The sequence below is a fragment of the Saccopteryx leptura genome, chromosome 4 (genome assembly GCF_036850995.1).
Source record: "Saccopteryx leptura isolate mSacLep1 chromosome 4, mSacLep1_pri_phased_curated, whole genome shotgun sequence".
In the NCBI taxonomy this organism is placed as follows: domain Eukaryota; kingdom Metazoa; phylum Chordata; class Mammalia; order Chiroptera; family Emballonuridae; genus Saccopteryx; species Saccopteryx leptura.
In genome coordinates this window covers 191599878-191613341 of record NC_089506.1, presented here as the reverse complement: position 1 = coordinate 191613341, position 13464 = coordinate 191599878, and the positions used below count along the sequence as shown (strand labels likewise).

The 13464-nt window shown below is 45.5% G+C and overlaps 1 protein-coding gene across 2 annotated transcripts in view; it reads right to left on the bottom strand.

Annotated features, from left to right (window-relative positions):
• Positions 1-13464, bottom strand: part of HIP1 (huntingtin interacting protein 1) — a 162204-nt gene that overhangs the window by 6077 nt on the left and 142663 nt on the right. For both annotated transcript variants that reach the window (XM_066382359.1, XM_066382360.1), the window contains exons 17-27: positions 13247-13348; positions 12842-12985; positions 12286-12421; positions 11235-11321; positions 10940-11047; positions 10720-10856; positions 3666-3776; positions 2843-2901; positions 2386-2479; positions 402-502; positions 7-112 (exon numbers count right to left, since the gene is read on the bottom strand). In XM_066382359.1, the coding sequence (XP_066238456.1) occupies positions 7-112; positions 402-502; positions 2386-2479; positions 2843-2901; positions 3666-3776; positions 10720-10856; positions 10940-11047; positions 11235-11321; positions 12286-12421; positions 12842-12985; positions 13247-13348 (1185 nt within the window). The remainder of the gene's footprint in view (positions 1-6; positions 113-401; positions 503-2385; positions 2480-2842; positions 2902-3665; positions 3777-10719; positions 10857-10939; positions 11048-11234; positions 11322-12285; positions 12422-12841; positions 12986-13246; positions 13349-13464) is intronic.

The window sequence follows — 13464 nt, the reverse complement described above, 5'->3', positions numbered from 1 at the left end:
TCCTACCTTGGATGCAGCCACCAGCTGGGCTGTGCTAGCAGCAATTTCATGGGAACACACCATTAGCTCCTCGAACTTCCCTCTGCCTTGTACCACCAGATCAGCCGCATCCCTGACAGTCGGGGAAGGACAAGATGGATTATGTCACCGTTGCAGTCACAGCTGCAACCCCTTATGATCCAGGCTCATCCCCATTGGCCTGTCTGCCAGGGAGCACAGTCTGCCCGCCTTGTCCCCCTGCTGCCCCAGGAGACCCAGGCTCTCTGTTAAACTTGAGGTCTACCAACTTCCTTATCAACAGTACATTTCTATGGGGGATATTTGTTTTCCCGTAGTTACTTTCTGGCATGGATCAATGGAATGGGCTGGGGTGAGGAGCCTTGGGACCGAAAGACACTTACACCATGACAGTGGCTCCCCAGCCCACAGCTTTGGAGGCTGAGATGAGTCCTTCTGTCCATCGAGAGTTCTTGGCATAAAACTCTTTAGGGGATGCTGTGCCCTAGGGTAGTGAGAAATAATAATAGCTACATTTTATTGAGTGCCTACCATGTGTCAGGTGTTTTTTTTGTTTTTGTTTTTTTGTTTTCACAGGGACAGAGAGAAAGAGAGAGGGATAGATAGGGACAGACAGACAGGCACAGAGAGAGATGAGAAGCATCAATCATCAGTTTTTCGTTGCGACACCTTAGTTGTTCATTGATTGCTTTCTCATATGTGCCTTGACCGCGGGCCTTCAGCAGACCAAGTAACCCCTTGCTGGAGCCAGTGACCTTGGGTCCAAGCTGGTGAGCTTTTTTTTGCTCAAGCCAGATGAGCCCGTGCTCAAGCTGGCGACCTCGGGGTTTCGAACCTGGGTCCTCAGAATCCCAGTCTGATGCTCTATCCACTGCACCACTGCCTGGTCAGGCATGCTAGGTTTTTTTATATTTATCTTACCTCATATATATTTTCACAGTCAGAGAGGCAACTATTATTATTCTTATTTTACAAATGAGAAAAGTAAGATTCTGAGAGGCAAAAATATTTTTCCCAAGGTCACTCAGGAAATACATGGAAGTAAATGCTAGGCTTTTCTGACTCTAAAACTCACAGCATTGCTATTATATTTTCACATTGTGTGTGTGTATGTAAGCATGTGTGTATATAAAATATGTATTTATGAATAACAATTTCAGGAATCTAGCTGCTTCCTATGATTTGCCAAAAGAAGAGAGTATACAGTGTGGCCCTGGACGGTTTGCTCAGTGGTAGAGTGTCGGCCTGGCGTGCAGGAGTACCGGGTTCGATTCCCGCCAGGGCACACAGGAGAGGCACCCATCTGCTTCTCCATCCCTCCCTCTCTCCTTCCTCTCTGTCTCTTTCTTTCCCTCCCGCAGCCAAGGCTCCATTGGAGCAAAAAGTTGGCCCGGGCGCTGAGGATGGCTCTATGGCCTCTGCCTCAGGCACTAGAATGGCTCTGGCTGCAACAGAGCAATGCCCCGGATGGGCAGAGCATCACCCCCTGGTGGGCATGCCGGGTGGATCCCGGTCGGGCACATGCGGGAGTCTGACTGCCTCCCCGTTTCCAACTTCAGGGGGAAAAAAAAAAGAGTATACAGTGAACATTTAAAAAAAACTATTTCTCTATTTCTAATTGGATTTTAAGAAATGTATTTATGCTTTGGAAGTACCTGATAGTCTGAGAATCTGCAAATACTCCTTCCTCAGTCTCTTTTTCTATTTTTGGAGATGAAAACATTACCTCTTGGGGATAAAAAAAATCCCACCCAAGCAGATATGGCTTTGTTTTTTATATGATTGTTTTCAGGCTCATAAACTTTCCCTGGACCTTTGTCTTGAGCTGCAGCTGCATCAGGGATGTGAGAAAAAACAAGACGGCAATAATGCCAGCAAAGGAGTGAGAAATCAGGGACGACATCAACACGAGGCTGAGGCAGCCTCCGCGAATCACTGGGAGGAAAGAGGCACTGTTGGAAATAGACGGGCAGAGCCCACTGTGAGGAGTCAGCATGGATTCATTCTTCCGATCTGCCTAGTTTTCAAAAGCTCTCACTTCCTCCTCCTAGGGCCCAGACTTGCAATGCACACTTCGTTTCCACAGTAGGTTCCAGCGATGTCTGCCTGGGTTAGTGAGCCTGTAGCCGGAAGCTGGGGCTGTCTGCTCTCTGGGGCCCTGGCAGTGTTTCAGCTTCTTCCTGCGATGTCTGCTGACACCCCCAGGGGTGGCAGCTGCGCCCTCAGATGGGCACGAAGTGTAAGACAGCAACATACAGATTTCACTGAATGTGGATGAGGACATCGTGTAGACCTGGGCTTTCAGTGAGCGAGGAATCTGTAGTTAACGTCTGTTCTCCCTGTCTACTGGCCCTCACCCACACTTACCCGGCCGCTCTCCACTATCTCTCTCTGGAGGTCCTTCGAGGCCACAATCAGGACCTGAATAGCTTGCATTAGGCTGGTACACGAACCAAGAATTCTGGACAAAATAAAAAAGGGTTCAAAAAAGGTGAGGGATATGGAACAGAGACAACAACAATGAAAGAAAAGTTTTTTCTCACTCCTAAACACGGCACACTGGGAACGGGAAATAATGAGGGAACGCTCTGGGAGGAAGCCCCGAAGGAAAGGCCGTGAGCGAGGACAGGTTCAGGGAGGTCCTTGGGGGTTTCTTCTCCCCTCCAATGCAGCACTGACACTATCACCGTCATCACTGTTACCGACAGTTACACAGACTCAACCTTTCCCTGTGGCGGCCGACGTTCAATCTAGTCTAATTAGTATAATCCAATGCAGGCAAGACGGATCCTGACCTACGTGCCACCACGCTGTTAAAACTGACCTTTCGTTCACCTCCAGTTTGACTCCTGTGTCTCCAGCTCGGGATTTGCTGAGCATCTCCTATTAAAAAGAAGCAGGGTTTCTTAACACGTCATAGGTACTAAGAACTGCAGGTGTCCTACTACACTTTGGGTCCAATATCCAAATCTAGAAGAGCCCATCCACATCCTTGCAAAAATAAGAAAAAGAATGTAGACGTCTGATCTATTCCGTGGAAGGCAACGATAGCGGGCGGTTCTACCATCAGTGTCTCGACATCTGGCCCCCGGGCTGATGTGTACAAACTCTGAGAGCTGTGGCACCGAGCCAGGTCCTAGAAGCAGGTACTCACACCAAGGCAGGTGGCCCGAGTCTTTGACCAAAGGAACAATATGAGCTCAATCAGCTTTTCCCTGGGACAAGCATTATCATGGATTTACTGAGTGCCTAGCACTGAGAGAGATGTGCATTATTTCATTTAACTCTTACAACATCCCTCCAAGGTAGGTACTTTTATTATTGGCATTATATAGACATGAAATCTGAATTTAGCACGGTTAATGTAACTTGTCAAAGTCATACAGTTACTAAGTAGTCAATCAATCTTGAACTTGATGCAGGATGGCCTGCTACTAAAGTATGTGATTCCTGAGGAAACTGTTTACCTTCTCTTGGTGAGGACTTTCTCATTTTCTACCCCTCAGAGATCCTGGTGAGCTCTGGTTTTGGTTTATTTTTACAGGGGCCTCTGAAGCCTTAATGAATGACTAGGATACATCTCGGAGGAAAGACTGCCAAAGAGTAGCTGCGAGAACATCACTGTAGACCTGCAGACACTTCCATACCTCTATTCTGGCTGTGGCAGCCTCAATGGCAGCCGAGGTGGCAGCCATCTCCTTGTCCACCAGGTCTCCTAGCTCCTCCTGTTTGATGTCCAGGCCTCTGGGCAGGAGCTCCTGTGAAGAGATCACAAGGGCTGAATGACCCTGTTGCAGACCTGTAATCCCCACACAATGGCAGAAGGTAGGAGGGCCCACCACATAACACACTTCTGCAAGCCATGGAGGGGCATCCCTAACAGGCCTTGGCTGGGACTCCCTACCATGTGACCTTTGGCACCTCATGCTCCACCCCCTCTACCTTCACTCAGAACTACCTCCTTCCAGAAGGCCAACCCTGCTTAACCCTACAAGGCCTTTCAGTGCAGCTGCTTGGACCCTAACCTCACAGCTGCACAGAGCTGATTGTGCTTGCTGCTTGCGATGTGTTTTAAAAACCTCTTCAAATGTTGATAATGTCTTCCAACCAGGCAGCTGCCCCTTATTTAACTTTGCTCCCAGAGCAATCATATGAGGCAGTTACTGCTCTTGCTGTCCAGATGGGAAGCCAAGGCTCAGAGAGGTCAAATGTTTTCACCACAGATACACTGCTAAGAAATGGTGAAGGGAAGGCTGGAACTCAAGTCTAATGGCCCATGATTTAAAAAAAAATGTTATGTGTTGTTTGTCTATATTACCCAAAGCAATTTATAAATTCAATGCAATACCAATTAAAATACCAATGACTTACTTCAAAGATATAGAACACATAGTCCAAAAATTTATATGGAACCAAAAGAGAACACAAATAGCCTCAGCAATCTTGAAAAGGAAGAATAAAGTGGGAGGTATCACACTTCCGGATATCAAGTTATACTACAAGGCCATTGTACTCAAAACAGCCTGGTACTGGCATAAGAACAGGCATATAGATCAATGGAACAGAACAGAGAACTCAGAAATAAACCCACACTTTTATGGACAACTGATATTTGACAAAGGAGGTAAGAGCATATAATGGAGTAAAGACAGCCTCTTCAACAAGTGGTGTTGGGAAAATTGGACAGCTACCTGCAAAAAAATGAAACTAGACCACCAACTTACACCATTGACAAAAATAAACTCAAAATGGATAAAAGACTTAAATTTAAGCGGTAAAACCATAAGCATCTTAGAAGAAAACATAGGCAGTAAGCTCTCTGACATCTCTCGCAGCAATATATTTGCCGATTTGTCTCCACAGGCAAGTGAAATAAAAGACAGGATAAACAAATGGGACTTTATCAAACTAAAAAGCTTCTGCACAGCTAAAGACAATAAGAACAGAATAAAAAGACAAACTACACAATGGGAGAATATATTTGACAATGTGTCTGATAAGGGGTTAATAACCAAAATTTATAAAGAACTTGTAAAACTCAACACCAGGAAGATAAACAGTCCAATCCAAAAATGGGCAAAAGAAATGAATAGACACTTCTCCAAAGAGGACATACAGATGGCCAACAGGCATATGAAAAAATGCTCAACATCACTAATCATTAGAGAAATGCAAATTAAAACCACAATGAGATATCACCTCACACCAGTCAGAATGGCGCTCATCAATAAAACAACACAGAATAAGTGCTGGCGAGGATGTGGAGAAAAGGGAACCCTCCTGCACTGCTGGTGAGAATGGAGAACACTATGGAGATTCCTCAAGAAATTAAAAATTGAACTGCCTTTTGACCCAGCTATACCACTGTTAGGAATATACCCCAAGATCACCATAGCACTGTTCGAAAAGAAGAAATGCACCCCCATGTTTATGGCAGCACTGTTCACAATAGCAAAGATCTGGAAACAGCCCAAGTGTCTGTCAGTGGACAAGTGGATTAAAAAGCTTTGGTACATATATACTATGGAATACTACTCAGCCATAAGAAATGATGACATCGGATCTTTTATAACAACATGGATGGACCTTGATAACATTATACTGAGCGAAATAAGTAAATCAGAAAAAACTAAGAACTATATGATTCCATACATAGGTGGGCCATAAAAATGAGACTCAGAGACATGGACAACAGTGATGGGGTTACAGGGTGGGGGGGAGGAGAGGGAGGGGCACAAAGAAAACCAGTTAGAAGGTGACAGAAGACAATTTTATCAATGTCACCCCACTAAAATAATTAAAAAAAAAAAGAATTTTTCTCACGGCTAATACAGGCCGTTAGAAGAATAGTATAAGGATGCTAATTCTGCTTCTCAGGCCACATCCTGCAAAAGGGGCCCCAAGAAAATTGGTGATTTGGCTCCTCTGATTTTGCCAATTGGATTTAAAAAAATAGGTCAAGAACGCCCTGAAATGGAACTAACAATACATGGGCATAAATTTAAAGGACTTTTAGATACTGGAGCTGATGTATCTGTTATTGCTAAGCTACATTGGCCTCCTTCCTGGCCCACTCATGCAGCAGCCACAGAATTACATGGTATAGGGCAGAGTAAATCCCCTCAACAAAGTTCTAGTTTTCTACATTGGGAAGATTAAGAAGGTCATTCTGATTTTTTAAGCCTTATGTGCTCCCTGGATGGCCAGTTAATTTGTGGAGTAGAGATGTTTTAAAAAATACGGGAGCGTTGCTTGTCAGTCCTAATGGTTTAGTCAGTACTCAGATGCTTGATCGGGGATTTCAAAGACTTGTATGTCAACATAGAGCTCCATGTTTTATAGGACATACTCGAGCTCACTCCATGCTCCCTGGAACTTTAGCACAAGGGAATGCCCTATTGATCAAGCTACCCAAAAGAAAATTATTTGGAGCAACCATAACAGATCGAGCAATTCAGTCTCATACTATTCATCACCAGAACGCTGCAGCCCTGTGTAAACAGTTTCAACTTTCTCGGGAAGCAGCACGGCATATTGGTAAATCCTGTCCAAGGTGTCCTATTCTACAATCCGTCCCTTCATTGGGAGTTAACCCTCAAGGACCCCTACCAGGACAACCTTGGCAAATGGATGTTACTCATATACCTTCATTTGGCAAACAGTCCTATGTCCACATTACAGTGGATACTTATTCTGGATTTATAGTAACCTCTGTCAGAACAGGAGAGGCTGCTAAGTATGTTATAGCTCATTGTCTGTACGCATTGTTCTATTATTGGATTTCCTAAACTGGTTAAACTGACAATGCTCCTGCATATGTAACAAAAGCATTTACTGTATTGTGTCAAACCTTTTGAATTATGGGTATTTCTTACAATCTTTAAAGTCAAGGTATTATTAAACTGTACCCAGAAAATATTTTAAGGTCAATTTAAAAAAACTTAAAAGGGGGGAGTCATATCCTGGAACTCCTACGGGTCTACCATATCATGCTTTCTACTTAAAAAAAATTTTAAATTTCTTTTGAATGCTGATGAACAGGAGACACTAAATCCTTTTCTCCTGCAAACTTCTACCTTCTTTTATTTGATCCAGCTAATAACACTGTTTTGTCTTTTTCCAAATAGCTCCAGATATACGGAAAAGGTTTATATAGGCGGATGGGGATCCTCAAACCCCTCAGTGAGATCTTCTGAGCATGGCTTTTAAGATACCAAGAGGCAGAAAAAGCCCAATAGAGATCAGGTGAACTACCAGCTTTTAGGATATGCCCTTAAAGGCTCCAATGCCCCAAAGGGGTCTCATAGGATGCCATCTGGGTCCTGCTTCAATAGTGGAAAGGAAGGTCATTGAGCTAAAGCCTGCCAGGCTTTCACGCCTCTGCTGTGAGGAAACAGGGACACTGGAAGGTAGGCCCCCCCCCTCGCTCCTCTAAGGGAGGGTTCAGTCTCTTCCAGCCCTGCTCCAGCCACCTATGACCTAACCTTGCCCATTATGCTGGTGTTTGCCACTGAAGGCTGAAGGTGCCGGGCCGTCGGCCCCATCTATGACACTGTGGACAAGCCTAGGGTATTTCTTCCAAGAAGCAGGTAAACTGATCTCATTTGCACAAGGTCTTTTCTGTTGCTTTGTTTAATATATAGTGTTTTCTTTATTCCTCCTACCTCAATGCCCCATTCATATTTCATGCTGGGACCTACTCCTAATTTAGAGCTCTCTTTCCCCCTTTTGCCAACTGCTATTATGAATTTACCTTTGCCACCCAGCTTAGTGTATCCCAAGGTTCTCTTTATCAAGCCACAGTCACAGAGCTCCAGGGAAAAGCAACCTGGTCTCATCTCTCCAGGCAGAGGAGAACAGAAACTCCATCTCCACACATGCTGCAGGTGGCTTTTCCAGTCTACCTGTATCATTACCAGCTAGAAGCAGCGGTCATTGGGACTTGGACGTGAGCAGCAAAGTATAGAATTGTGACAACAATTCCAGTGCCATGCGGACTTTTCCTGGATGTGGACTTTTCCTGGACTCCTGCTCCTTGTGACAGCTCCTAACAGACTGAACTGGGGTTGTGTTGCATTTGCAGGAATTTGGAATGGTGACGGTGCCAACTTGGACTTGGTGAACATGTTAAGGACACTACTCTTTTATGGATTCTTGCTGTATTGGCCAAGAGTTTGCTTAAAGGCTTTAATCACTGTAAAAAAAAATTAGAAGACTCAATGGAGAGGATGTGGCACATATACACCATGGTGTACTGTTCAGCCATAAGAAATGATGACATCGGATCATTTACAACAAAATGGTGGGATCTTGATAACATTGTACGGAGTGAGGTGGGTGGGTCGGAAAAAAACCGGGAACTGCAGGATTCCATATTGGTGGGACATAAGGATGAGACTCAGAGACATGGATGGGAGTGTGGTGGTTACAGGGGAGGGGGGGGAAGGAGGGAGAGGAGGAGGGGAGGGGGAGGGGCACAAAGAAAACTAGATAGGTGACAGAGGACAATCTGACTTTGGGTGATGGGTATGCAACATAATTGAATGACAAGATAACCTGGACATGTTTTCTTTGAATATATGTACCCTGATTTATTGATGTCACCCCATTAAAATTAATAAAAATTTATTTATAAAAAAAAATTGAATTTAAGAACAAGTAAAGCCCTGGCTGGTTGGCTCAGCGGTAGAGCGTCGGCCTGGCGTGCGGGGGACCTGGGTCCGATTCCCGGCCAGGGCACATAGGAGAAGCGCCCATTTGCTTCTCCACCCCCCCTCCTTCCTCTCTGTCTCTCTCTTCCCCTCCCGCAGCCAAGGCTCCATTGGAGCAAAGATGGCCCGGGCGCTGGGGATGGCTCCTTGGCCTCTGCCCCAGGCGCTAGAGTGGCTCTGGTCGTGGCAGAGCAATGCCCCAGAGGGGCAGAGCATCGCCCCCTGGTAGACAGAGCTTCGCCCTCTGGTGGGCGTGCCGGGTGGATCCTGGTCGGGCGCATGCGGGAGTCTGTCTGACTGTCTCTCCCCGTTTCCAGCTTCAGAAAAATACAAAAAAAAAAAAAAGGGAAAAGAAAAAATAGAGAAGAAAAAGAACAAGTAAAGACTGATTTAGTTAAAAAAAAAAAAAAAAAAAGAAAAAAGAAATGAATAGACACTTCTCCAAAGAGGACATACAGATGGCCAATAGGCATATGAAAAAATGCTCAACATCACTAATCATTAGAGAAATGCAAATTAAAACCACAATGAGATATCACCTCACACCAGTCAGAATGGCGTTCATCAACAAAACAACATAGAATAAGTGCTGGCGAGGATGTGGAGAAAAGGGAACCCTCCTGCACTGCTGGTGGGAATGCGGACTGGTAAAGCCACTGTGGAAAACAGTATGGAGATTCCTCAAGAAATTAAAAATTGAACTGCCTTTTGACCCAGCTATCCCACTTTTAGGAATATACCTCAAGATCACCATAGCACTGTTTGAAAAGAAGAAATGCACCCCCATGTTTATGGCAGCATTGTTCACAATAGCGAAGATCTGAAAACAGCCCAAGTGTCCGTCACTGGACAAGTGGATTAAAAAACTTTGGTACATATATACTATGGAATACTACTCAGCCATAAGAAAGGATGACACTAGATCATTTACAACAACATGGAAGGACCTTGATAACATTATACTGAGCGAAATAAGTAAATCAGAAAAAACTAAGAACTATATGATTCCATAGACAAGAGTGTGGGGTTACGGGGTGGGGGAGAGGAGAGGAAGGGGGTTGGGGGAGGGGAGGGGCACAAAGAAAACCAGTGAGAAGGTGACGGAAGACAATTGGACTTTGGGTGATGGGAATGCAGCATAATCAAATGTCAAAATAACCTAGAGATGTTTTCTCTGAACATATGTACCCTGATTTATCAATGTCACCCCATTAAAATTAATTTTAAAAAATGTTATGTGTTATAAATACAAGCATATAAAATGGATACAAATGGTTTAAGGAATAAGAACAATGACCCATGTTACTCAACCTAAGGAGTAGCTTAAGAAATATTATTAGTACCTTTGAAATCTCCTTTGTATCCTATATCCTGAGTTCATCTCCCTTCCTCCCTACTCCTCACACCAAGGTAAACACAGAATTCAGAAGAATGCTTATAATGTCTTTTTTTTTTTTAACTCCATACAAATGCATCCTTAAACAGTAAAATGTTAAATTTGCATGTTTTGGTTATTAAAAGGAACAGTATATATTTTCTATGCCTTGCTTCTTCACTCAGCATTCTGTGTGTGAGTTTCATCCACAGCCTAGTAATTCGGTTCCTAGGTATATAAACTCAAAAGAAACTCTTGCACTCAGGGATCAGGAGAGGTGTGCAAGAATGATCAAGTGACACATTCAAAATAGCCCTAAACTGGAAAAAACCCAAATGTCCATCAATAAGAGAACAGATATATATATACACTATGCTTACTCTTCGATATTGCCTAGAACAATGATGACTGCACAGTAGATTCTTAAATAATAGCCAATGAACTCAATGTAACTGGAATGTCATTCAGGGAGGTCAGATTTTCCAGCTCTCTCACTTTCTAAAATCAAGTTCAAAGTGCAGGAAGAACTGGCTTAGAACATCACAGACTTCTTGGCAAACCACCAGCACTCACACCCAAGAACAACAACTTCCCCATTGATAACACTGGTAGTACCTCGCCAATGGCCATGATCTTGCTGAGGCAGCTCCTCATGGCCATACTGTTGGCATTCTCAGGGGTTCCTTCTTCCTCCAGGAAAGCCAGATAGATGAGGGCTTCCTTGCCATACTGTTTACAGGCCTCAGTCAGTGCTGGAGATGCAAGGCAACAGAGACTTTTAAAGACCCCCTGCTTCCCTGGCTTTTCTGAATGGCCCCTCATCTCTGGTACTCACCATCAGCAGGCTCTGGTGGGGCTCTAAGGCAGGTGGTGCCACCGTGAACAATGGTGTCACTGGTCAAATGGGCAAGGAGGGTGACTGTGTGCAGAAGCCCACTGATATCTGCCAGGAATTTAAAGGAAAGTTTCTCAGTCCTGCTTCAGGCGTATCCCTTTCCTATCTCCTTCCTCCCCGCTTTGTGAGTTGTACACACTCCTTGCTTGGCGTGTAGGAACCCGTATTTCCACATGCGAGCATTTCTGAACCCTGCCCAGCCGTTACTGGGCCAGACCCTATCCTTTGCCTGTACCTTCCGGGCAGGCCAGATACCGGCTCCAACATTTTTCCAGTTCCTCAGTACAGCTGGAAGCGGCCTTGACAGTGGACAGGAGGTGATCTGTGAGAGGGAAGACAGGGCCAAGTCAAAGCCGGAGCTGTAGCTTGCTTCATCCCTCTTAGTTCAGTCATTTAATGATGAGCCTACTTAGTGAGAGGCCCCAGCCCTCCGGGAGCTGCCCTTAGAAGGGGGAAGGGAAAAAAGGTCATGGTTACACTGGTACACAATTTACTAATTGTAGCTTCGAAAGCTGTGCTTCTCAGCCTATCTGGTCTTTAGCCAAGAACCAGGGCAACCACACTGCCAGCCTAGACTCTGCATCTCATTTTTCATTACTGCCCATTGTATCAAATTTAGGTTTTCCTGTTAAATATTTCAAGGCCCTTGAACTTTCCTTAATCTTGAGCCCAGATCCTTGGCTCTCATTAATCTAAGCTATGCTCATGCTCTGCATACAAGTCATTCCCACCGCTGGGCCTCTGTGCACAGGTCCGTGGAGAGTATCACACAGGAGTTATAGTGTGGGCTCTTTGGTCACATGGCTTGGGTGTGGCTCCTGGTTGTACTATAACTGGCTGTGATCTCATGCTGTATGTGCCTGCTTCCCCATCTGAAAGCAGAGAAATAACAGTACCACCTCCAGCATCACTGTGACTATGTGGGGATTTTTACTGTCCCTGCCCCTACATGTGTATGAGTCCTCCCTGTCTCGACTTGAAGCTCATAAGCAACCATGCCTAAGTCAGACCATCCTACCGGCCTTTGGAATTGTAGAAAGGCTCAGCTCCAGGTAGGTGTTTCGTCAGTGTGATCCATGACTAATGCAGTAGTTATCACAGCTGTGGAGTTTAGAAAATACTCCTGCCCAGGCTTTATGCCAAAGAGCTTTGATTGCACTGATCTTGGGATTGGGGCCCAGCATCCCCAGGCTATTCTGACATGTAGCTGGGCTGAGAACCCGAGTTCAGTGTCTCATGGGATTTAACACCACCAGGATCCAACACTTGCAAGCCGGGAAGAGTACCTGCAGATCCCGCACAGCTGATGAGAGCGGGCTCCTCCAGCTGCCGAAGGGCCTCCTGTATCACCTGCTCCGCGGCCTTCCGCGACTCTGCCAGAAGCTTTTTTCGCTGGTCCTTTGCAAGCTGGCACATCGATTCCTGGAAATGGTCCAGGGAGGTGAAAGTCTGCCGCAGACCTCGTAACAGCCTTTGAGCAGCAGCAACTTGGGACACAGCCGGAATTCCTGGCACCTTAGCTCAAGTTGCTGCTTTGTCCAAGTGTGTGCCACTGATCACTGGAGGCTATGGGGATGGACCACTGCACCCCATTCTCCAATCTTGGGGAGACGGTGCTAAGTACATCCCTTTTTCATACAAAAAAGGAGAGATTTGCTTTCCTTAACCTGCTCTGTGGGTGACTCAGGGAATGCTGAAAGTAGGGACTATTCCTACAGATGCCTTCACAATCAGCCTGGAGTCCCCAAACACCTTTCACAGCCCCCTGCCTCCAAGAATATACCACTGAGGCCCAGGGGTGTGAGGTCAAACTTGGCCAGCCCAAGGCTGTCTGCTACTTGCCTCTGTGCTGGACAGTTTGAGCTGGGTGTGCTCTAGCTGTTCCTGAAGAGTAGAGAATTCCTTTTCTCGACGAGCCATGGCGTTCACCAAGCTGTCCTGCTCCTTCTTCAGATCAGCAATCTGTGTCATCCATTTTTCTTCTGACTGCAATGGTGACCACGTAGGAAAAGAGAGTTGCCGCGAGAATTCAATTGTCCCCTTCTCAGAAGTCCGAACCCCCTACTAGGCCACAATGAACAGAAGTGATAGCTCTTTAACCTGCCACTTTCATTCCCCTGAGTACATACTGACCACAGATGGGACCAGGTTGGCCATGTGCTGGATGGTGACAGAGGCTCAGTGACCGCGTTATGAAAGCCAGAGGGGAAAAGAAAGAGGCGGGGAAATAAAAAAGGTGGTGTTCACCTGGGCAGATGCTTCCAGGCTGCTTTGGACGATCTGGAACTCCTGCTTGCTGGTGGCTAGTTCTTGCTTCAAGTTCTCTAGTACTTCCGTCTGTTCCTGAATCTGAAAGAGAAGAAAGGCAGGAGCACCCCGATCTGGGTGGTGGCTACAAGGGATGAACACATGTAAAAATCCCTGAGCGATAAATGAGATTTGTGTACTCTTTTTGTGTGCCAAGT